General features: G+C 43.4%; 1 protein-coding gene across 6 annotated transcripts in view; it reads left to right on the forward strand.

The window, feature by feature from the left end:
* Positions 1 to 205: 205 nt before the first annotated feature.
* Positions 206 to 25,229, forward strand: part of ENPP2 (ectonucleotide pyrophosphatase/phosphodiesterase 2) — a 69,558-nt gene continuing 44,534 nt past the window's right edge. For 2 of the 6 annotated variants that reach the window (XM_061447809.1, XM_061447810.1), the window contains exons 1-5: positions 14,330 to 14,463; positions 14,902 to 15,004; positions 20,695 to 20,850; positions 22,960 to 23,085; positions 25,011 to 25,071. In XM_061447809.1, coding sequence (XP_061303793.1) covers positions 14,413 to 14,463; positions 14,902 to 15,004; positions 20,695 to 20,850; positions 22,960 to 23,085; positions 25,011 to 25,071 — 497 coding nt within the window. In that variant the 5' untranslated portion in view covers positions 14,330 to 14,412. Of the gene's footprint in view, positions 470 to 14,329; positions 14,605 to 14,635; positions 14,804 to 14,901; positions 15,005 to 20,694; positions 20,851 to 22,959; positions 23,086 to 25,010; positions 25,072 to 25,229 lie in introns of those variants that run through there. The other 4 variants (XM_061447815.1, XM_061447813.1, XM_061447811.1 and 1 more) reach the window with 4 other exon arrangements.

Below are 25,229 nucleotides of genomic sequence, written 5' to 3' on the forward strand. Positions count from 1 at the left end.
TACTGAATAGCTGTACTAAGTGGTCAGAAAAAGCTCAGCACCACCTTGTTATCTGCACATGACCTGTCCTGAGCCATCTGCGGTGAAAAGTGAAAAAGGAAAGTAAAAAAAGGACAGATTAAGCAAGTGCCTCAGATTGTTGCATTTGAAAGCAGAGCTTCAGGACAGGGACGCTTTCCATAGAGTCATTTCAGGCAAAGGTCACATGCGTGCATATCAAATCATTCCTGAAAGCAGCGCCTTTGTTCCGCAGCTATCTCCCAGTGGAGCCATTGTCCCACAGGGCAGCTGGCACCCTGACTTCAGCCGTGCTGCGCCGGGAACCCAGGCCCGGGGTGGCCAGGGCCAAAGGCAGCCTGCAACCTCCCCGGGCAAGCACATCCCTCTGCAAGGAGCCATTGCCAGGCCAAGGAGAAGCGATGTTTCCATGTCAAGGTTCAGTCATGGAGAAAAAAGACCCGCTGGTACGGTAGGCGCATCTTCCCTCCCCTCCCACCCCCTGTGTTTTTCTGGCTCGTTAAAGTAGCCTTAAATAAATATAATTGCAAGGAAAGTCAGGCTATGAAGTAGCAAGAATGTGTTTTTGCCAAGTGCAACTTGGATTGGGATCTGGCAAGTTAGAAATCCTTTCAGTGTGCATTCAGGGGTGATGTTAGAAGTGCTCTGATTCATAAGGAAAGTAGAAAGTATTTGTAAGGCACAAAGAAGAAAATGTGTTTTAAAAGCCATATTAGACCTCTTATAGCTTGTTTTGATTTCTGAATATAGCTTCTCTCTTGACCATTTTCATCTAATCTGCCTTTCATTTATATTGTTACCTTATAGCAATGAATGTTAAAATTGGCATCTGGCACAGACAGAAGCAAAGTATCTTGTGTTTTGCTTGTATTTTCCTCCTACAATACTAATATTATGCAAGTACATAATTCTGAGTTTGAAGCTCCCACATCACTTAGCTTTTGATTTATATTAAAATTTCCAGTGTCTGGAGCTTCCTGGGCAACTTTAATGTGCTTAAGACTTAAAGGCAGTCTGTCTAAACAGGGCTCCCATTACAGGCACCTCTACCTAAGACTTTTCCTCCAGAGGAAATATATGGATTTCTTTAATCAGGGCAGTTACACCTCAAGGATCTATCATTTCTTCATAACTCCCTATGCCACAAATGTAAAGCGCTGACTAGAGAGGCAAGTTGATAGGAGTTACTAAAACTCCTGCATGCCTTGCAGTTCCCCTCTGGTTGGATTCATAATGGTTTTAATTGCTCTGATTTTTAAGTATTAATCACTGGGTCCCTGTTTTGAGTCTCTTTTGCTTCTGATTTGCTTAGATTTTAATTGTGATTTACTTCAAATTACTACTGATCTATGCAAGTTTCCTGTCGGCATCAGGGCTGTGCAGGCTGCTCTTATTGCCACCACATTAGTGATGGAAATGCAGAGCTCTGCAAGTCAAAACAGGGGATTGATTTGTTTGATATAAAAGATCCCCACCAGGAAATCCGGCATTTTTGTTGCAAAGCAGGTTTGAAACACTGCATTACCTAAGTGGTGTCAGGGCTCTGTCTACAGCTTACACAAGTGCTGCAGCCCTCCCCGCTGGACGCATGGTGGGTGAAAGAGCTTCTCATGAAGTCCAAGGCTATAAAAAAGTTTTCTCCTAGGAGGCTGGCCTCTATAGGATGTTAAGAAAACAAAAGAGTGCTCCATTTGTGAAGCAATGTATATTCTGCAACACCTTGCCTGATTTCAGAGAACGTAATACAATGGTTAAACTATAAGTTTAAAGTGACTGCAGCAGGGAGGTTTCCAGTTATGCATCAAGGACACCAGGTGAGTTAGAATGCCAGATAGCTAAAGATATGCCAGCATCATTCTTGAAAGCTATAGCTGTTACTAGCAGCACTTGCACAGCAGCCTTTACTAAATGATGCCAAATGTAATCCTTTGACATCAGTTCAACTGGAAGTGGAGGGAATGAGTGTTTCTGAGAGGTGAATGAAAGGTGGTGGCATGAGGCTGCTCTGGGGCTAGCACCACCTTGTCCAAATTCCCAACGAATGTAAGCGCTCGTTTATGGCCCCTCACCAGATTAATGGGTCCGTTATGGAAATGGATCAAAACCTGTTATTGCTGACACACCAGTAACACAGACTGGTTTCATGTGCTTGCAAAGGTGGTGGCATCCTTGACCTGTGCTGCATCTTGCTGGACAGGGGCTTTTGAACCACCCACGCCGGCCCAGTCCAGCTGGGATGCAGTCTCCCTTGGGCTCATCACCGGATGAGATGACGACTATGATTGCAGGGTGTCAGACCAAATGATCTCACAGACTTCCTTTGTCTCAAACCCCATGAAACTCTGTGCTCCTTGCATTTAGAGTAAAGGAGAAGGGATCGCTGTCATTTGGGTACACACAAAAAAGTTAAATACATAAATAAATGCATATGGGCTCTATCAACATTTGAGAACTATTTTGCTGATGTGTACTGTTAAAATTCCATGTGAAAAATCCATGTGACTTCTTCAAGTGTTTTCCACAGGGAATCACTCCAGCTTTTAGGCAGAGCCCTGTGCAAACCTAGGACAGGATCTGAACACTTCCCTCAGCACTTTGCAAACAGCATAACAAAGTAAGGAGGAGGAATATAGCCTAGGGTCACCCCATCACACTCCCTGTGTTTTCAATGCGTTGACTCCAGCAGCTCAGCTCTGCAGAATTGCTCCAAACTGCCGTATGTAAGTGCAAGTCCTTGAGGCAGGCCCAGATTCTGGTGCAGCAGGATGCACCAGCATTCTTGGCAAATAGCAGGAAGAAAAGGCAAAGAGGATTGTCCCGATTTCTGAAACCAGGACAACAATGAAGTGAATTTCAAGGTAAAAGTTACTATCTACAGAATATTTGCTCACCTATTGTTATGTATTTCCCCTGGCAGGATAACCCTTTTAGTCATCTATACATCCCTGGTGCCGTTGATGAACGTGACAGCTTGAAAACCTTTACCCAGCAAAGACAGGGGAGCAGGGGGATGGCCAATGGCTGTTGGGGGTTACTGGAGCAGGGACAGGATGGTGGTGAGGAACCTGTGTTGTGGCAGCAGCAGAGGGTCTGCGAGCATCAGCCCTGCGGTAAATTCAGTGTCAGGGCAGCCAAAGCTGGGACACAGAAACACTGATTGCAACCGCAGGAACTGTAACATCATTGCTAGTGGCTTGGTATGTCTGCATTGGCCTCAGATGTGAGCGGGATAGTGGGAATAAGCCAATGACAGCCCAGGCTTATCTGTATCAGGATCAGTGAAGGATGTTGAGTGCAGTACTTAAATGCTTCATAAGCTGTATACAGGTAAAATAAGGCTTGGCTTAGACATCTTTGGAGAATGAAGAATGTGAGTTTGCAGCTGTGGTCTGGTTCCTGCAGCAGGTGATACTGGAAGTGTGTGGCTCAGCCTAGGAGAGTTACAACTTCCTCAGTCATTCTGGACATTCCTCAAAGGCTCTCTTTGTACCCTCAACAGGAATTTTGGCTAAGACAAAGCATCTGTGAATGAAAATATGGCAGCTATGAGGGGGTGAGGAGAAAATGTCCTGATGAAATGACACTTTGTAATAATTCCATTGCTATCACCTGTAAATGCTTGCTTTTGTTTCTTGCCACGCTGAGGCTGCACAGCTAAGTTGGCAGTGAAGAAAAGAGGCAAATGGGCAAGGTCACCCCCCTGGGGTGGGACAGGGATGCTGCTATAAAATTAGGTGAAATTCCCTTGGAGATGATGGCCCTTCAGGATAAATGTGAGAAGATTTTAAATGCCTCTTGCATATCCAAAACAATAGCATTCCTTTCCCTGCTCAAGGAAGCAGCATTTTTATGTACATTCTTTGTAAACGACAGGAGTGTACCAAAAAATCCCTTGATGCCACAATCTAAGTCCTCTAAGTTCCTTTAAAGGAAACAGCCTGAAGGGTTCCAATATCAGCTGGCTGCTGAGTCCAAAAGGATTCATTACTCAGGTCATTTGTGCCTGACCAGATAAAGTCAATGCACCTAAATAGGCTTTAATTTTCTGACGTCTCTTAACTTATATTGGACTTGTGTGGTAGAGTACAACTGAAACAGAACATTTACAATTGTTCAGAGATCACAAGCATGGTTTCCTTCCCCCACGCCCCTCAAGAAGAAGGACCAACAAGGCAACAAGAAGGAAAGATTCCATTTTGGAATCTCCAAACTTTTGTTCTGATTCATTTTGTCTCTGTTCACCCCCAACACTAAGATGTCTTTTTCTGCCTTTCTATTCCTTTGCCCAGCCAGCCCAGCATTCCCCACAGATGGCAGGAGATGGCTGTGACAATCATGGGATACTGGGTGCCCTTCAGCTACTACTGTGCAGTCCTGGCAGTTGCTGCTGGCAGCATCAGACCTGGGTTATTTGCTGAAGCTGCTGATTCTATGATTCTATGTGCTTCTGCTCTGTCTCAGTGCAAAGTGAACCTGGTTCACCCCAAGGGTAGTGGTGCTCCTCCTCTGCTGAATTCAGCTGCCACCTGAAGATACCGCTGCTCCTTGCCTGTTTCCATAGAATCATACAGTAGTTGGGGTTGGAAAGGACTTTGAGATCACCAAGTTCCAACCCCCTGCTCCATCCTCACTTTTTTTTCTCAGTGTTGGGTTTTTTGTTTTCTTTTTCCTGATATGTTTTGTTTGAGGTGATTAAATCATAGAGTTCCTCAGCACCAGCCTGCCCTCAGCACCAAGCTGGAGGTAGGTAACCTGAGCAGTGAAGCTCCCATGGTCAGCATGGCAAAGAAGAGGGCTAGAAGAAGCTGGGCTGGTCAACTCGTCACCCAGAAGGACGAAATGTTGAGTTTGCACACCTGAGCAGGGACAGCATGCACTAGAGGGCTTTCCTTTCAAGGGCAAAACTATGGCTGGAAAAGGTGTCTCCACTCTCTTCACCAGAATGGTAGTTTAAAGTCCTTTCTATGAGGGTTAGATCAGATGCTGCCTTCAAAGGTGTTTGGTTGCAGCATCCTGGGAAAGGGGGCAGTGAAAGGACGCTAAATTAAATAGTCCCAGCTGCTTTGCAGGCTCTCTATGGATGCCCGGGAACATCTGCCTCTGCCCTGAGAAACTTCAACAAATATGATTTCAAGCTGACTGCATGGTTGTCTGCTGTGAAAGAGATTTACTGGGTGGGGAGCCTTCTGTGATGGATGAGCAAAGCAGAACTGCTTTTGGTTTACAGCAGTCAGCAACCATTAAGCTGAGGAGCCTACTCTGTCTGAAAGTCTTGTATTGCTAAATGAAAAAAAAAGATAAACCTTAAATAGCTTAGATTATTTGCTTTAAAATAGTGAAGAAATCTACTGATATTTAAGTGGCCAGTTTCCCTAAAGCCTACTTGTTTAATCTGTTAAAAAAATGACTCTTTATTCCTTTCCAAAGTTTTATGCTGAAAGGTGAAAAAAGTATTTGCATAAAAACCCCGATAATCCTTATGCAAATCCATGCTAGCTCAGAGTAGCATATTTTTGATTTTTAGCACTTTCCTTCTTTTACTTTTTTTGTATATTGCATTCCTGCAGAGCTTGACATTTCTTCAGTTACACATTATAATATGGGTTTAAAAGAAGTAATCCAGCAACAGACCACATTGTTTTGTTGCTGACATGTTGCTTTTACTTTTCTCACCCGTAGCAAACAGGGAGTACTGTTCCAACAGGATGTTTTTCCCTTTGTACTTACATTTGTCATCTTTGCACTGGGCTGTAATCAGAAAAAAAAGCTGGCGTTGGACTAAAGCGGCGGTGACACGGTTCAACTCAGGAAAATTTGTGATGCTTGGAAAGTGGCCCATCTGTCCGAAATGACCCCAAAAGTAACATGCAATTGTTTTAACCTTTTGTGCGTTGCCATTAAAACAGGCAGCAGCAGATGCCTGTTAGGAAATGGGGAGAGCTGAGCGTGGCACTGCTCCCCTGGGAGCAGCAGGGAGAGGGGTAAGAGCTTGTCTGTGCTCTGCCCTCCTCCTCCCTGGCCATGGGATGCTGCTTATCTCCAGTACCCAGCTCAGGGTTCAGAAGCAGTGGCAGTTGGCAGCTCCCTGTATCTCACAGGCACGCTGCTTTCAGAGCTGAGGACCAGAGCAGCGACCTCATCCAACTGCAGAACCTGAATTTTTTAAGCTGTTTTGACTGTCACTGTGGCCCTAGGAATGATTAGTTAGGTTGAGAGGGTTGGAAGTGATGGCAAGAACTAGCTGGTCTGTCAGGACTGCTGTGGACACTTGATATCTGGACGCTAGTGCTGGTTTTGTTTCTGTTCTGAAGGAAAAGGGCAGAAAATCCAGCTATTTCCAAGTGAATCAAATACCTCCCCCCTCTAACAGCTGGAGGTAGCTTAAGCTTGTGTAAATTGAATGTCTTTCAACTGTGAGGTAAATCAGTACCCCAGAAAAGGGGCTGTAGATGGGACTAAGGTTGTGACAGCGTTAGGTGTGTCTATGCATTTTTCTTTGAGCAACAGCCTGTACAGCTCCTATTGTATTCTCCTCCATATAAATGTTCATGAGTCCACTCAGTGAATCTGATCAGGCAGCTTTTAATAACTATTTTCCAGAGGCCATCTGCATCAGCTGTCCCAATTTCTTCAGGATTTCTTTTTAATGGAGGATTTCCTTCCCTTTCTGCTGGACTAATTGCATTTAGTGGTGCAGTCTTGCAGTCCTTATGCAAATAGCTCTGCACTTGAATCGGACTTGTGTTCATGTGAAATAGGTTCAAGCCCCAGAAGGCTCTCAGCCTTTTTTTTTTTTGTCTTAACACTGCCACAGCCTGTTCTGTGTCCATGCAGTCATTTACACTGCCAAAGAAAGCTTTCCTAGGTGCAGACACTTACAGGTCACTATAACAGCAGCCAGTTCTTCAGTCTTGAGATGCCTCTTTATGCATAGAAACAGAAGGAAAATGTGCCCATATGAAAGCATGTCCCTGTTTGTTGTGGAGGAGCCCTCTGTTTCCAGCCTGACCACACTTCACTTTTTCCCCAGAAGAAGCATTGGTGCTCCAGACCACGAATGTCCACAGCCTCAGCTGCAGGCAAGCTGAGAACAATATTCTTAGGGACATATCTCTTTACACTGAAATCAAATCGGATTTTGCTATTTAGAAAATGTCAGTGGGTTGGGTTTTTTTTAGATTAACAAGAAGAAAACTGTTGATTATAATACTTCTTTTGTGCTCCAAGGGCCAAAAACATGTAAAAAAGAAGGTATTTCAAACAAACAAACAGGAACTCTTGTTTCGCAAAGAAAACAAACTCAAAGTCAACAAACCAGCATTAATTATATCCACATTTTACTTGTAGGGGTGAGATTAGCACTTGGAATTTTTTTAATCATATCCAAGCCTTGAGCTTGAAAAGTGTGCCAAAATTGAGCTTGAGCTGAGGGTAAAAGTGATTAAGCAGGAGAGGTATGTGACAGGGTTATTGAGGAAGTCCCCCCAAGAAGTTTTATATACCCAGGAGATTCAAAGCTAATAGTCTACTGAGAAAGGCTCAAACATGGTGAAGGATGTACATACAAGTTAGTGAATGAAGCTAGGAATATAATTTGAATTCAGGGACTGTAGTGACAGGACAAGGGGTAACGGGTTAAAACTTAAACAGGGGAAGTTTAGATTGGATATAAGGAAGAAGTTCTTTACTGTGAGAGTGCTGAGGCACTGGAATGGGTTGCCCAAGGAAGTCGTGAATGCTCCATCCCTGGTGGTGTTCAAGGCCAGGTTGGACGAGGCCTTGTGTGATATGGTTTAGTGCGAGGTGTCCCTGCCCATGGCAGGAGGGTTGGAACTGGATGATCTTAAGGTCCTTTCCAACCCTATTTTATGATTCTAAGTATGATTCTATGATTCCAAGTCTAGAAAACCTGCTTTGTTGCATCTTTAAGTAGTTTCTTACTCATTTTTTTGATTTTGTTTGGGTTTAGTTGTTGGTTTTCTCTTCCAGCTTTAACTCATTGTTTCTAAAGGGCTAAGGTTTTTGTGGGATGGAATAGGTTGTATCGCTTGTAAAACTCAAATGAATTAACAGTGAATGTGTGTGGCACATTCAAGGTACCATGCAAGATTACTGTCAAGGGGTAGGTGGGGGGATTTTCACACCACTGAAACCTACAGTAAATCTGTTGATGAGCACCTGTGACACCTGTCACCATCTCAAGCAATGGAAAGCAAGGATGAGGATGTGAAGACATATCTAGCCTTGCATGGGCTGCATTAAAAACATATATGGGCTTTTTGGCTTCATGTTTCACCCATTCACCCACTCCATGCAGAACTGATTTTTCATTATGGAACAGTTTTTATTCTGCATCATGCTAGAATTTTTATATACGATTATCTTAAGAAATATAGTTCTGAGCTCAGTGCATTTTAATGAAGCACTTTTGCTGCTTCATATTAATAATGTTGTCCAGAAACTGAAATGGGAAATATTTGTTTCTTTGAAGGAAAAGAAGGTATACATATTGAACTAGTGTTAATACTGTTGCTGACATGTGCAGTTCACATGGAGAGGTGTAATACCCTGCGTTGGAGTGGTTGGTCTGTCAGCTGTAGTACTGCTGGGAGGAGAAAGACGAGCATTCAGGCACATAGAGCTTTCTTCAGGTCACTGAAAACTTCGTTATCAGGAGATAAAGACATCTGATAAAAGATGTGATCTCACTGATAAACCTTGCTCTGCTTGCGTGCAGGCACAAATGGTGACTGTGTGTGTAGGGTGCACTTGAGCCAAGGCCCCCCGCAGGCTTCAGAGGCAGGTTCAGGAGCCGCAGTGCTATCACCAAATCCACAGCCCTCATTTAGCCACTGAAACCGTTGTATCTGAGGTGGGGTGGGGGAGAATTTATTTCTCCACTCCATTATGCTGCCCTTTTATTCACTAGGGTATTGGGTCTCAGGCCTCATCACAGTACATATAAAAGGGTAAAGCAGAGGCTGGCACTCAGGTACTCCCTTGTCTGGCGGTTCCTCCTCTCTCCAGGTAGGCAGAGCATGTAGGCTCCGTTTCGGACAGGCACGCACTCAATACACCAAATATACCTGTGTTTTGTGCAGAACATGGTTTGCCAGCCGTCTTGGGAGAGTACTTACAGGAGAGTGAGGAAAGGGATGTGACAAGGGTGAGGAAAGGAAGGATGCGACGTGCTTTGCTGGTTGTCCTCAGTGAGTTCTGTGAGCCCTGTGAGCCCTGCAGGTGTTATATAGGCTGCTCAGAAATGCTGATGGGCATAGAGGTGCCTGTGGCACTTTGTGCCTCGGGGGCTGGGCTGAAACAAACTGCAATGTTGAAGACTTTAATTTGTCTGTCGAAGTCCCCGAGGGTCTGGCACCCCTTTATGGATCCTTCTGGCTAAGAAAGCTATTCTCAGCACACTCCTGCGCACCAGGCCTTACGGTTTGCATACCTTTCCCTTCAGGGTGGTGATGAGCAGACAGATAGCTGGTGACTGTTCCTCAAGCCTCAGGGTGCTGACAGGTGGTGTGTTCAGGCTCCGTGATGAGAAGGGTGTACTTTCATGAGCACAGCCTGGTTTGTGGGTGTTCCCAGTCTCACGGGGTAGCAGTGGCTATGGTGGTGCAGTCAGTCCTGTGCCCCCTGCCAGGGGATAATTATAAAAGGTACAAAACGTAGCTTTTATGTGTCTAAGAACAAAAAATACTTGCCGAAGCTGCTGCAACTCTCACAACATGTCCTGCAGGCCAAGGAAGGGACAGGCTGACCCTTGCCTATGCTAGCAGCTTCTTTTCCTCTATATCCTGCTTATCCCTTAATGCATCCATGTGAACAGCTGTGTCCTCTCCTACCCTTTGTGACCAGATCATAACTTTTTGCTCCCAAGCCATTTGCTGTCTAGCACTTGCTGGAGTGTTTTGCCTCCATCAGGTAAAAAAGGACTTCTCAATGACCCTCTTTTGGGGTCTTCAGTGCTGCCCTTACAAGCTGAGCAGATACAGTTCCTTTGTCATTCAGCAACTCCGGTGTCTTGCATACATGGGTTGTGAAATCATGTTTCTGGACTCCTCTATGTGGCTGTAGCCTGGATCCTGGGCTGATCTCTGCTGAGAGACTGCTCATCCCAGATCATCACCCTCCTGCACTGAATCTTACCCACCTTGCCCCTCTTTTTGTCAACCTGGCTGGTTTTGCTGTCCTTGCACTCACATACTTGCCTTCACTTCCTTCTCTATCTTGTTTATCAGTCACTGCACTAGCTGAGAGCCAAAGATATTTGGTTTTGAGCTATTGATATATGAAGTCTAAAAAACAAGTTAAAAGTCCTTTATACACCAAATTGGCTCTTCTTGCTATGTTGTGCCTCTTTGGGTTTGCTAAGAACGCTCAGGGTGTTTTCAGTGAGGTACTCACATCTTCCCATATTCACTTTGGCTGCTGGAGGTTTATTTGGTTTCATAGAGCTTGTATCTGGGGAAGCTTGATGTTGGCACTGCTTGAATTTCTATAGTTTATCAGAAGGTTTTGTTCTCTGAGTTGCTATTTCATGTACCCAACTGTTTTCCTTGGCCACAACTACATGTGGAAGCTGCCTTCTAGGGGGAGATGGTGGGTGGCGAGAGCTCTGGGTCACTTTGGAGAAGTCCTTCACCTTTCTGTCTTTCATGCTGCTGTCAGGCATACTGGAGGCTTTCACCCTAGTTGCCCAGTCACCTGATGTGGCTGCATCCAGCACCCAGTGCAATGTGGAGACAAGCAGGTGAAAAGGCCCATTTCTTTAAAGCCCACTCCTTCCCCAGCCTCTGATTCAGCCAGTATACTTAATTTCTCTGCATTTTCTTGTCTCAATTAAAAAGAAATGATTAACAAAAAGTAGTTTTAATCAGACTGTAAATATTGCTTCTCTTATATTAACTGTGTGGAAGAGCCTTTGACACCATTTCCTACAGCATTCTCCTGAAGAAACTGGCCAGTCATGGATTGATGGGTGTACTGTTTGCTGGGTAAAAAACCCGCTGGATGGCCAGGCCCAAAGAATGGTGGTGAATGGAGTTAAACTCAGCTGGTGGCTGGTCACAAGTGGTGATCCCCAGGGCTCAGTACTGGGGCCAGTTCTGTTTAATGTCTTTATCAATGATCCGAACAAGGGGATCAAGTGCACCTTCAATCAGTTTGCAGGTAACACCAAGCCGGGTGGGACTGTTGATTTGCTGAAGGATAGGAAGGCTCTGTAGAGGGATCTGGACAGGATGGATCTATGGGCTGAGGCCAGTTCTATGGGTTCAACAAGGCAAAGTGCTGGGTCCTGCACTTGGGCCACAACAACCCTCTGCAACATGCCAGCCTTGGGGAAAAGTGGCTGGAAAACTTCTGGGCAGAAAAGGATGTGGGGGTGCACAGCTGAACACGAGCAGCTTGTGCCCATGCAGCCAAGAAGGCCAACAGCATCCTGGATGCATCAGAAATAGTGTGGCCAGCAGGGCCGAGGCAGTGATCGTCCCTCTGTACTGGGCACTGGTGAGGCTGCACCTTGAATCCTGTATTCAGTGCTGGGCCTCTCGCTCAAGAGAGACATTGAGGTGCTGGAGCAGGGCCAGAGAAAGGCAATGGAGCTGGTGAAGGCTCTGGACATGGTTTAGTGGTGTACTTGGCAGTGTTATGTCAACTTTTGGACTTGATGATCTTACAGGTATTTTCCAATCTAAACGATTTTACGATCCTATGAATGCTTGTAACTGTGGAAGTGTTACAGGATAAACTTCTCATGTAAAGTGTCACCTAGTGGTTGGTTGGAAGTTTTGCATCCCGAATTAATAATCAGTATGATCATATAAGCCATAAAAGCCAAAGACCAACTCTTAAGCACAATGACTGATGAAGGGTATTTCATATTCCGTTGGTCTGGTTAAAATTCCTTTTTAATGTGTTTCATTTATGCCCTAAAACTTGCACTGAACTGCTGCATTCTTGGGCAGAGAATACATTATTTCAGCTGAAGTCTTTCCTGTTCTGATGAGTAAAATAGCAAGTAATTGCTTAAAAAGTTAATTGCCAGTGATCCCAGCAGTGAAATTTTGCCTGAACAAAATCATTAGGCTTTGTTTATTCTAATAGGTTCCTTGTGCATCTACGGGGTGGCTCCAGGCAGAACCCTTGTGACAGAAAGATGATTGTGCATCTGGGTATGCGGTCAGTTCAGAGCTACTGAAAAATGTGTCTTACATAACACATATGAAAAAGATTAGCAGTTTCAGAGTCAGCATCATCTATAGTTCTAAAGGATATTACAAAGGAAGTTAATTAATGTAATATACTTGCAACATGGGCCAGGAAACATAAAACAAGCTCCTCCACTTATGTAGAATTGTGCTGTTTAAGAGGTCCAGAGAGGTTACATGAATGGAAAAATGAAATATGTATTTTCACATCAGTAGAAGTCATCCATGCTGCTGTATTTTGGGGGTTTCTTTCTTGCTTTAATTTTCTGGGTGGCCATTTTTAACTTATGTAGGAACTTCCTTTCAAAAGAACAGAGCACCTGTGTGTAAGGAAGAGTTGCAGGAACAGCAAGGGCTCAGCACCTCTGAATGGACGTATTGGCTTGGGCACTCAAAACTGGCAACCAGATTTGAAAATTCAACTGTGTTTTGCCTGGGTCACTCAGTGACCCGAAGGTCCCAGGACAGAGGAGAGCTTTGGGCTGCTGATTCCCATGTTTTGCCTGTGGAATCATGAATTCCATTAGCTATGTAGGCAATACCATTGAGTGATTTTGTTTGTGACACTTTTGGTTTCCCTTCTGCTGCTGTCACACACTGCTGTACTTACCTAGTGTTTAGGTGTGAAGTTGTTTAATCATAGGATGTACCAGAGTCTAACAGCGAAGAGTTTTATCAGAACAGCTAGTAAAAACTTTGGTGATTACTTTTCTCTAGACCTCTATGCACATATTTTTTTACTAGAAAAATATTGCCTATTGCAACCTATTTAATTCCCACCCCAGCTAGTGATGGAGTGACCATTAGAAGATGGGTCTTGACTTCACAGCCCCGGTCTGTGCAAGGGAGAGGAGCATGATGTTCTTACTCTTCTCTAAGCTAAGATGTAGGTCTTTCCAGGCTAATTACATTTACGGGAGCCTTGCAGTGCAAAGATGCAGCTGCACAATGGAGCCACTTGAGTTGGAAACTGCTTGAAAAAGGGTCAGCTCTTAGCAAGGGCTGGTGGGCTGGTAAGATGTTGGTAGGAAAATGGGGGCTTTTTAGCCTCTGCTCTGTAAAGCTACACAGTGAGGAAGGAGAGATATTGCAGCAGGTAAAAGGTGCCTCTAAACAAACCTCAAAGTTATATGTGTTTAATATTGCAAGATAGGTTAAAGAAAACAAACCTGTGTTTCTCTTCATTCCAGTATAGAACATGGGACAGGTCCCAAGGGAAGCTCAGACCATAGAATCGTAAGATCCTAGAGTCATAGAAAGGTTTGGGTTGAAAGGGACCTTAAAGGTCATCTAGTTCCCCCCCCCCGCCATGAGGGGGATACCTTCCGCTAGACCTTCTGAGGGCTTACAAATCTAGACTCTGTCCCTTTAAATGTGATTGTTAGTAAACACTTAAATGAAAGAAACTTTCATCAGAGAAAAAAGTGCCAAACTACACTGGTAAGTAATTTGCCTTGGCAGATAATATATAAGTCACTGATCTGAACTGTAATTCTGCTCAGCGTTATCATTTGCTTTGTAAATAGAAGTGTTTATCCAAACAGCCGAGCTTTCTGTTGTTGATGAAAATGGGAAAATGTGGAGCAGAAGGAACATGTCACTTCCCTTCCTTTCTGGAAGTCTATGGTTTCCAGCTATTCAGATAAAGTTGCTTGTGCTTCCATCAATCCAAGCCTTGCACTGCCACAGAAGCACGGGAGAACAGCATTGAAAAATACACCCCTGCTCTGAAGGTGTCCCCTGTTTGGCGGAAACTTTGCTCTGCAACACAGTTGGAAACTTCAGGAGTACCCATGGAGAATGAAACGGGTGCCCAAGCTCCCCAAACCCACAGGGAGCACCGATCCCACCACACTGCAACACCGGGTGACGTTTGAGAGTGGCACCAGGGTATTTTAAGTTCTCAGCTCTCAGTGAGCCTCTCCCCCTCCACTTTTTCTTCTCTGAGCCAGATGGAGATGCATTTGGTTTCTCTTTTAGTCATGTTACTTTTGCGAGGAGAATAAAATGAGCAGGAACAGCTCTTGGCCGCAGCAACACAAGACAGCCCTGCTTTGCCAGAGGAAACCACATAAAAGCGTATGTGTGTGTGCGTGTGTGTGTGTTTGGGGGAGGGCGCAGTGAGGGATGATGCCTGGAGCTCCTCGCACTCGGAGCTGCGATTTGTGAGTGAAACATGATGAAATCACCCCCTGGACAAATCACACGAGCCTGTCAACCTCACCAGGTGGGATTACTTGTAGCTAATAGCCCCAACTCCCCGAGCAAACAGAGCTCTGCGCTCCCCGTAAGGAAAAGGCGAGGGTGCGCGCAGGCTCTTCAAGCAGGCTCTGGCATGGCTGGGGAGGGCTGCGTCCGCCCGCGCCAGGTAGGGAGGAGAGCAGCGTGTTTGCTTTCAGAGGAGGAGTAGCCCTGCTCTCCTGAATAAGTTCCTACAAAAAGGAGCGTTTCAGCCTCAGCAAGAGATGTTTTATTCATAAAGCCCTCCTGGTTCGTGTTACTCTCCAAGGGTGACGCTGTCAGCTGCTGCTCCAGTGATGGGAACTGCAGTGCTGGGGAGCTCCAATGTACAGAGGACCATCTCTGCCCCTTTAACCGTAGTGCTCTTAGCACGCAAGCACTGCGCTTTGCACTGTTTGCTTACTTTGCTGTTTTACTTTTGCAGGTTGTATCTTTATTTGCTTTTGCCTTTGGAGTAAATGTCTGCATGGGATTTACAGCAAATCGATTTAGGAGATCTGAAGAATGGGATGAGGGCCCGATCTCAGGTACAGTAACAGACATAAATTGTACATCACAATACCCTTATGTTATATAGTGTACTTAGAAACCACTCCTACTCCGAAACAGTAGTTTGCTTGTTCCTTTTCCCTCTAGGATATAGAGGGGAAGAAATAACTCGCCGAGCCTGGGTCAGTTGACCTTTGGGACTCACCTATAGGTCTCCTATTTACTTAAACTTTTGCTCTGTGTGCATGTGACTATGGAAAATCTGCCTTATTTTAGGACTGAGTGCTGTCAGTCTCTCAGAGACTGCTCTCAGAGCACGTCCATAGCATTTGTCATGTTTTGCACTTCACACACTTTCCCTGAAGAGCTCGGAGAAGCTTCCCGGTGGGTTTAAGAGTCCTGGTTTTATTTTGGTAGCTATTGAAGCGATTTCTAGAAACTTGATGAATGCTTTCGAGAGGCGCTGCTGAGAAACGCTGCTGGGATTTGTGCGGCTCCTGAGGTCATGCTGGTTTGCGAACAGCAGACGGCAGACATCTGACGGCGGGGAGGGCCGGGCAGAGGAGAGCAGGTGTTCAGCCAGATGTGCTGTCGCCGAGTCCTCTGGTTTTGTTCTGCAGCCTCCTTTTTGATTTGGAGGAAAGCAAGAACATGCCACAGGGAAGACTGTTGTTTGTGTTCTGGGGCAGGATAGGGGTTTGTGAGCTCGGGCAGAGTCCGAATGGAAAAATACATTAAATGGAAAACTAGTAATTTTTTTCTTTAAAGAAAAAGTAGGCTTGACTTGTGTGTCTGTTCCCTTTGGCAGGAAAAATGAAACCTGTGGTCGTTGACTTAGGGCTGGTTAATATAACTGAAGTGAAAGGGTTTCATGTGCAATGCCTGTCTCTAAGGATGGCTTGTGAATTTTAATTACAAAATTGTTTACTGTGGCCAAAGTTTGTTGTGTTCCTAGTAATGTATCTGTGTCCTCTTTCACGGGAATTGGTGTTTAATGACAACCACAATCAGGGCTGCTGATCACTGAGCAAACGCATTTTAGATAATCAGAAAGATAGCATCCATTGCTTTTGATCTTTATATAACAATAAAAAAATTGTTTGGAAACCAAATATATTTCTATTTTTATCTTCTGGCGTAGTTGCAGAGTGTGTTTAATAGTGATGTGAAAGATCTATATTTCATGTCTTCAACACCTGACTGCCAGTTGCTTGCTTTCACTGGTGATCATCTAGGCTTTAGTGCAGGGCTGCTCAGCTGATTTGTACTGAAGTCCCAAAGGTCTGAGATTGGGAACCCATTGCAGCTGGTCAGTGCCAACTCTGCTAAGCCAACCAGCACTGTTCAGTGGTGTTCCTGCCCATGGCAGGGGGCTGGAACTAGATGATCTTAAAGGTCCCTTCCAACCCAAACCATTCTGATTCTGTACCACCATCACTTCTGGGATCAGTAGCTGTGTGCTGTTTCCAATAGCAGGAGTTTTAGCTCAGCATTCCAGAAAAATAGGAAGCAAACAGAATCTCTTGCAAGAGAGCAGGAGATGAGGTACTTTTGGTACTCTGTGGAGAATTTGCTGTTAAGTGGGACTGGACCAGCACTTGGCACTGAAGTAGTGCAGTTGAGGGTGCAGTCGTGAGAGATGGAAAAGTGATGGAGGGTTTTGTCTCTTCTGTGTTTATGCAACTTGGTTACTTTTATTGCAGTAAAAAAACAGGATATGATAGCAAAGAATAAAGTATTACAGTGTCATCTGGCTAAAGGAGAAAGTAAAAAGTAACACTGGAGAGCTGGTTTTCTAATAAGTGAAAAGCAGAGTGATCAAAGAAGCTATTTAGGCTCTCCCAATTGCATGACTTCCAGTTATATTTTCAGAAATCCAGTGCAATGAAGTATCCAGAAGAAAATATTGGTATAAATTCTTTTGCAACATCACCCTCCCTTGGCTTATTTGTTCCAAGTTTCTTGGTGTTTGGAGTTAATTATTAAATTGACCAAACTCTTTACCAACCATTACTGTGTAGACCAGGTATTTCTCCAGAGGTTTGCCATGACTGTAAGCAAATTTCAGTTTTTATCTGGCATAGACCTCCTCTGTGAGCCAAAACCAACATGTTTTGTTTCTTAATGCTGTGTCAAAGAAGTACCATAGTTCCTGAACGCCCCTTCTTGTTCTACTTTTACTTTGTAGAGGTATATAAACCTTTATACGTTTTGAGATATTTAATATTTGTACCCAGCAAATCATGCCATTGAAATAGCTTTTTGACTTAAAATTTCTAAAAGACATTAAAGAACCAAGGCCCCCACTTTTTCATAACTCAGTGATTTGCTTTATGAGCTTTTTAGATAGCTCTGTAAGAGCTTGCAGGGAAAATGGCCTTAGTGTCCTAAGGCATGTTCCTTGTTCATGAGAGGATGATGGCTATAAATCTGGAAGGAGAAAAGTTTTTTTCTGCCCTTTCTGCCTGGACTTTTAAACGTGCCATTAGAAACCGAGTTCTATCTTTCTTGTATTACAACAGTTAGGACTTCTTTTTTTTTTTTTTTTTTTTCTACTTTATGGGCTTTTCACTGGAATTTTACTCATTGCAATTGGATTCTCAAAAAGAGAATTCGTAATATGAATATTATCAGGTAGTGTCATTCTTGTAATGACTATGTAAGCACATCTATGTTGTGTGGTTCTATGACCAAAATACCACTGAAAGTAAATGGATTTGATTTTTTTTTTATGTTTTTGTTTTTTTTTAATATTGTAATTGGATAGAATCAGAGCAAGTAGTTGGATATGGCACTATTGCCCCAAGTAATGTCTCTTTTGAATCTATGACATGAGGCAATCCTTAGATGGTTGTTTTGAGCTCAGCTGGCCAAAAAAAAAAAAAAAAGAATGTATAGAAAAGGACATAAAGAGCTTTATGTATTAAATAAGGAGGGGAGGATCTTCATGTTGCTGTTGTGCTGCATGGTTTGATGGCAGGAGCTGTGGAGGGATGCAGGCGTTTTGCAAAGGACTTTGAAATTGTGCAGGATTGTTCTGTGCAGGGGTTTCTGTTAATTTGAAAATGCTCGCCAGGGTTGGAACTCCCGATGATGTATTTTCAGACTATTCTGCCATGGCATTGTGCATGACCTGAAAACCATGGTCTGGCTGCAAAAGCAAGGTCAAGCACTATAAACAAAGGAATGATCTTAATGTATTCAGAGATCACAGGAATTAAAACAAGTCCTTTTTCCTATTGCTGTATGGAAAGTGTCCTACATTGGCTCAGGAGGTGTGACCTGAGTTTGTTAAGTAATTTAGGATAATTTGTCACATCAGTAATAATGTGATTGTAAAGAGATGTGAAAATATAACACACAAGGTAGTTGGGCTAAACCATTCTTATGTGAAATGGAAACTCTACCTGCAGTTATAGAAAATGGATCTAGAGAGGATCCTGAACAGGTATGTAGACTTTCTCTATATCCCAAGATGTGGTCAGTTATGACTGAAGTGCTCCTGATAGATCTTGGTTTAACCTGTTCTTCAAAATCTCCAAGATCAGAGATTGCACAGCCTTGGTGGGCAATTTGTTCCAGCTCTAGATAAATGAGCTGCTCTTTACAACGGCTAGGCATTCCTTGAGCTGCAGGTGACTCTGTCCCTTATGCAATCTGCAATCAGATTTAAACCTTCTCTTTCCTAAACATGTTGATGTGTTTTTTAACCTTCTGAAATGATCTCTCTCATTCCTTTGAAATGAAGAGGGCAATGCCAGTATGAGTGATATATAGTGTGAGCTAGTATGTAATACCTTTGAGTCCCTAATGTCTTTGATTTGCAGCTTACTGAATGTGTGATTGTATATTACCTAGCCTCCAAAAAGGAAAGTAATAGAAGAGGTTAAATAACATGGAAACGTTATTTAGTAACAGATTTTCGGAAGTATTTGTCAGGAAGCAGCTGTCATTAAGAATAAGGAACAAGAGTTCATATCTCTGAAAATATCCCAGTGTTGGCATGCTTTGAAACAATTCTTGTGTGATTGCTTTCTAATGTAGCTTTGTGGCCTATTTATGTGAGTAAAGAAAATACTGATCTGTGTGTTGCCAGCATAGATACACAACATTTAGCTTCTTAGAACTCCAGATGACCAAAATACTGATGGCTCAATATGAACATGTTTGCATGGTATGTACCATGGAGTGAAACTTCACTCTGTATGTGATGTTACTTGCTCTTAGCTTTACTGACCTTACTGAAAATCAGAAACCAACCCAAACCCAACAGCAGAGAGACACAGTTGTCTACTAGTACCTTTTCCAGCACTCATACAAATGCACCTTGCCAGTGCTATGGTCCATGACTGCAACTGTGGTTGGTTTGAGTTTCTTACCCGTTATCCTGCTGTAGGGTTGATTTGTTTCCAGGTTTGCTCCCTGAAGTGGCTTGTGCTGGTGTCCAACTAGTGCCAGTGCCTCTCCAAGGAAAGTGGTGGAGCAGTAGTGCTGGGGATGGGAGTTGATGGAACATCAACCATCCATGTCACCTCAAACTCCCCTTTCATCATCTTTTCCACCCATTCTCATGGGATAATGCCATCTTGTTTGGGAAAGGGTTTCCTCTCAGTTGATGTGGAGACTAAACTTTTAACTACGTAAAGAGTAGGAAAATATATAAGAAAAGATCAGAGCAGCTGTTTCCCAAAAGTGCCATTGCATCAGTCCTCTTAAAATCATACTGCTAATCATGGTGAGGTTTGCCAAAACCAAACCGTGGTCTAAAAGAAACCAAACCCTAAGAAAATTTCAAAGACTTAATAGGTCTCTCAAGGAGCAAAAGGCATTGTGAAATTTTCCTTGGAACACCTCTGTTTCTAAGGAATAACATAACAATTTTTATTTTATTTCATAAAAAATGATTAACACTAAAAGTAGCACACAACCTGCCTGCTTCATGTAAGCTGCTGTGTAGAATTCTCTCATAGGAAAAGTGTATAAATTATATCAAGTGTGTAAAATACTAAGTTCTGAGAAGAGAGCAGAGAAGTACATATCAGCTTTGACAGTAAAGGCCCTCACTAATAAACAGGTTATTGAAGTCTAATACATTATTCATGGTTTTCAGACTGGCAGTCCTTCATTTAGTTATACACATTAAATACATTGATTTTTTTTTTTTACATATTTCTGAATTTTGTTTTTATGACTTGATGCTCTGCAGAAGCCCACCAAAAGATAGAGCATCTTACAATTTTCTTTCATGCTTGACATTGATTTGGCACTTTCCAGTGTAGCAAACCAAGTCCTGCTGACTGTGTGTAGATTAATTGCAGTCCTTTCCTATGCAAACTGCCCAGCCAGCCATGAAAATGTCACTTGGCTTCTGAAAACAAAGGCCTGCTTCTGAGGAATAGCTTCAGCTCCTGGAATTGGGCCTTGGAGACTTCAATACATTTCTGCTAATGATCTCTTGATTGTTACAGAGGTAAAGCCTGTTTCTTTGCAGGACATTATCACAGCATGCTGCTTCCTTCCTCTTTCTTCCTTCCCCCAAAAAGAGCAAGAGCAACCTTTTTGGAGTTTGTTCCTTTCTTTTTCTCCTTCAAGCAATCCTTCTCCTCTCCCTGCTCCCTTCCCCAGAGCAGGCAGCCAAGGTTTTGCTCATCTGAGTGGCTCAGGTCTGAGCCACCCATAACGCCGCTGCCAGCCTGACAGATGTTGCCCTGTTTCTTGTTCCACACAGTCCTGTCAGATTCCCCCTGGATCAGTACCTCTGGCTCCTGCAAAAACAGATGCTTTGAACTTCAAGAGGCAGAGCCTCCTGGTTGCCGCTGTGACAACCTCTGCAAGAGCTACAACAGCTGCTGCTTCGACTTTGATGAGCTGTGCTTAAAGACAGGTAGGATGGGTCTCCTGTCCCACACTGCCAGGCGCTGCTGATACCTGGTTTCTGCCAGCAGTCGGGACCTGCCTGCTGAACCAGCGTTCCCTGACATAACCTGCATCTCCTCCTTACCTCACCTTGCCTTGCCGGGCAGGCTCAGCTCAGCCCAAAGTGAAGCCCATGTTTCTTTGCAAGAAGCAGTAGGGATGCGCACCTATTGCTCCTCATTGCTGGGCTTCGGCCATGGTTTCCAGGGCACAAAAAGCAGGGTACTATTCACACTACTTGAAAAATAGATCTTCTGGTATTCAGCTAAAAGCAATACTCAGTGATCAGGCACCAGTTTGACCTCCAAGTTGCAATGATAAGAGCCATGGTAAAGGCTGGAGGGTTGGTGATTCTGTGTCAGCCATCCTTTTTTTTCTCCCAAGTGATAAATTCATATTGGAGCAATTCATGCCTGTGGGCAAACGGTTGCTTGTGAAGCAGCTCAGAAGCTGGAAGCACTGAAACAGCATGGGTGCTTTGGGAATGAGCTGCAGGTGACAGGTGGGGCTTGTTACCCTTGCTCCAGTCTCCGATTTCCAGATGTCAGGATGCATATAACACACTGGTAAAAACATTTGACTTCAATTCATTAGACCCTGGAGGATAGAAATACAGCACTGGGTTCATTTTCATTTTGCTTTTTGCATGAGTCATGGTCAAGAAAATCTTCAAAGAGCACCAAAGGGAACCATGTTTCACTTCATAGTATAGTGCATTTAAATTATTAGTTGTACCCATCTCCTTGGGTGTTTGCACATTGGTCAGTTGACACAGGTGCCTGATACTTCTGCCATTAAAATTTTGATTGCTTTATCAAAGAATTACACTTATTAAACAGCCAGAAGTCTGATGGTGAAAAATATCATTGCCCATGGATGTGCAATGCTTGAAAGTCCTGACTTCCTCAGTTCTGTTTGTAATGGTATCATTTTAATAACTTAGTACCAAAAAAAAATAGTGAGCTAATCTGGTATGAAAAAACTTCTGATTTTTAGGCTGATGCTGTTTTGCTCTTGGTGTAAATGTCTGCAGAAAGAGCGGCTCTATTTGAAGACTTTCAGTGCAATACAAGAGGTTTGTTACCAAAGGACAGATACTAAATTTCTCAGCCACCTGTCCACAGTGCACCATGTCCACATGTGTATGGGTACCTGCATGGACCTTGGGACTGGTGTGTGAATTGTCATACACTCCCACAGGCATTTATTAAGGCAATTATCACATGTACATCTGTAAATACTACGTAATTATAGAAAAAGGTCCCAAATGAAGGAGAAAAAGGGGTAAAAGTCATTGCTCTTATGTGGTGTGTTTGTTGCTGGCTGCATGTTGTCTAAAGTGATTCTAAAGTTTCTTCTTGGTTGAGCTAGGATGTGGAAAACAATATGCTTACATCCTTAGGCCCTAATCCAAAATATATCAATGTACTGTCCTTGAAAGAGCACCCAAATTTAGACAAATGCTTAGATCCTAACTTAATTTATAAGATGAGAAGGTCTGGGGTGTTTTACAGGAGCTGTGCCATGCTTTTCCTTGAAGAACAGCTCTTGTACTCATACCTTCTGTGGTTGATACTGAATCTCACCCTATGGGTGAGGAAATGATGGGAGGAAAGCATCAGTTTGCACTCACATAGTCTTACCTTTCAGTCTTCTCTTATTTCCTATACATTGAATCAAGGACGGGTAGTTGGGAGAAAAAACAGGATTACCCAAGAAACATCAGAATCCTTAGCTTGTGGTTCAGGCCTCACTGCTTTTCTGTTGAGATCCTTTCTTTCCTTCTGCTTTCCATACTTTTCCTGGCATTCAGGTTGTATAAAGGACAGAGTACAAAACCTGAGGGCAGCAAAAGCACTTGTGGGTGGGTGGAGGAGCCCTCCTGCACTTGCAGGATACAGGGGTCCTTTTCATTTCTGGTTGACATGCCAACTTCAGAGGTCTTGAAATCACTAAAATGGGGCCATAAACTTTACCTCCCACTTTAACGACTAGAGTGTTGTCATTATGCGTATAGTGAGTACTTTTTTGTTTTGATTATAATCTCTCATTCTTGCTTACTTTATGAATATTTTAGCTCGGGGCTGGGAATGTACCAAAGATCGCTGTGGAGAAACCAGGAATGATGACAATGCTTGTCACTGCTCTGAAGACTGCTTAAGTAGAGGAGATTGTTGTACTAATTACCAAGTCGTTTGCAAAGGTACATCTTTGGTCTTTCTACTTCTTATTTTTCCAAACTCGATAGAAGGCAGCCCTGTGGGTAAAGAGTCTTCTTTTAAAGGAGGAATCTTCTGTTCTGATTTTTCGGAGGATGGGGTGAAGAATGGGGAATTGCATGGGAATTAGCTGGGGTTAATGCTTCTAATTTATTGATAGTAGAAGGACATTATCTTTACCTGTAGAGATAATTACAGGAAGAGGAGCAGGTGGATGAACAAGAATTTAAAGCAAAACACACAAGTGTTCAGATGCATTTGCCTGCATCACAGGGAAAGCAGGGATATCTGGTGGTCTGGGAAGGAATGAAGCATTCCTAGATATGTTATCTCTGTTTCAAAGACCTCTCCCCACCCCCACCACAAAAACTCCTTCTTAAACTACTTGGCATAACACCTGCAGGGTTTTTTTCTTGTAGGATTGGAGTTGTGAGAATACAGAATGGTGGTAATTTGCAGATGGTGGCATGGGCTTTAGATAACTGCCACCTTTATGCACACCATGCCCTGGTAGGTGGATGGACTTTGAGGGCTTAATTTTGATCCTCTACCCTGACTTTTTGGAGCACACCCTGCCTTGTGTAATGTGTCTCCCATTCAGAGCAGATCTTTTGATCCTTCCTAATGTGCTCTACATGTTCCTATTTTTTTGCCTCAGCTAGTTCTTAGATTTTTATTCATTAACTTTACCGATGGAAGGGTTACAGTTCAAAAGTCTTCCTTCCACACAATTTTGGCCAACTGCATATGTTGAGAAAAATGTAATAATCCAGATCCATACACTGAAAACTGGGTTGGTTTTTTTCTCTTGAGCTTGGAATCCAAATGAAACATGGACTTCCCAGCAAGCACTGTAGATTATGTTCTTCCCCTTCTCAAAGAAACCCAAGGCTGAGACCACTTAAATGTTGGTATAGTTTTCAGTTCCTGCCTTTTTTGTGAACTCCCTCTTACAAGGGTCAAGACAGAAGAATTTACATGTCTCCCGCTTTAATGTACATAATCTTTGTTGAACTGGCTAATAACAAATGATCTCAGTGACCCTGGCACTCTAACAGGAGCAAGCCTTATGTGAGAACAGTGTTTCCTCTTTCATGCCTTTGCCTATCTGAGGATAGTGTGTTTGGGGTTTTTTTGTTTGTTTTGGTTTTTTCCTTCTTGGAAATAGTCCCTCCACCTCCTGTCATGGTCAGTTGGCATTGCTGCAGGACATATTTCCTGCAGGTCTTTTCTATGGTGCTTTTTGTTTTGTTCTTTTAATTGAACTGCAGTTCCTTTAATAGTGCCAGATTCAGGAAGCTAGCTTCATTAGCTAATAATTTGTTTTTCAATTGACCTGTGAAAGTGCAAGTCATGAGCCACTCTATACACAGCATTCAGTGATGAAACCCTTAAGAAAATAGTTGATTACATAAGGTAATTTTAACTAATCTAGCTCTGAAAGAGTATTAATGCTTTTTTTTAGCTGTGTCTGGTCTCACCTGATCTGTGAGCTGATCAGCTGGAAACTATTTAGAGTTGTTTTTCTTCCCCAGAATGAATTTTTGTTTTGTGGCTTTAGCCAGCTGCATCAGCTCATGGAGAGGAGGGTGGGAATTCACTGCCAGAAGCAGCGCTGCATGATTTTGACAGATTGAATATAAAAAAAATGAAATAGATGACCGCTGAGCATGAAGTGTAACCTCTGTTTCCTGCACTCAAAAGGACACTCTTAGCTCCAGTTTTAAGAGCTACTTCTAGGAGTGCTAGTTGGGATATTCTTGTTGAATAGAATAAAACCAGATCATTCATTCAGCTTTGTGAAGGAACCTGCTCATCATTCATGGGAACTATGACAAGGGAGTCCGTTACCTGGAGCTAGACTTTATTTTCTATTTTTTTTCAAACTCCAATGTGACTTTTCTGGTAGGAGAAACCCACTGGGTGGATGATGACTGTGAAGAGATAAGGACTCCTGAATGTCCAGCAGGGTAAGTATTTCCTATGCAGCGGCAAAGCCAATGGTCCCCAGCTCTGCCCCAGCCCTCTGAGTGCTGCATTTCTTCACTGCCCCATCTCATAGGTTGAATGCCTGTGGTCTGGATGCTTTCCTGTGCTTCACCATTTGGACAATTAGGTAGATACTATT

The sequence above is a fragment of the Pezoporus flaviventris genome, unplaced genomic scaffold (assembly GCF_033815535.1).
Source record: "Pezoporus flaviventris isolate CSIRO_AGI_PZ_B2104156 unplaced genomic scaffold, CSIRO_AGI_Pfla_v1 ptg000007l, whole genome shotgun sequence".
Classification (NCBI taxonomy): Eukaryota; Metazoa; Chordata; class Aves; order Psittaciformes; family Psittacidae; genus Pezoporus; species Pezoporus flaviventris.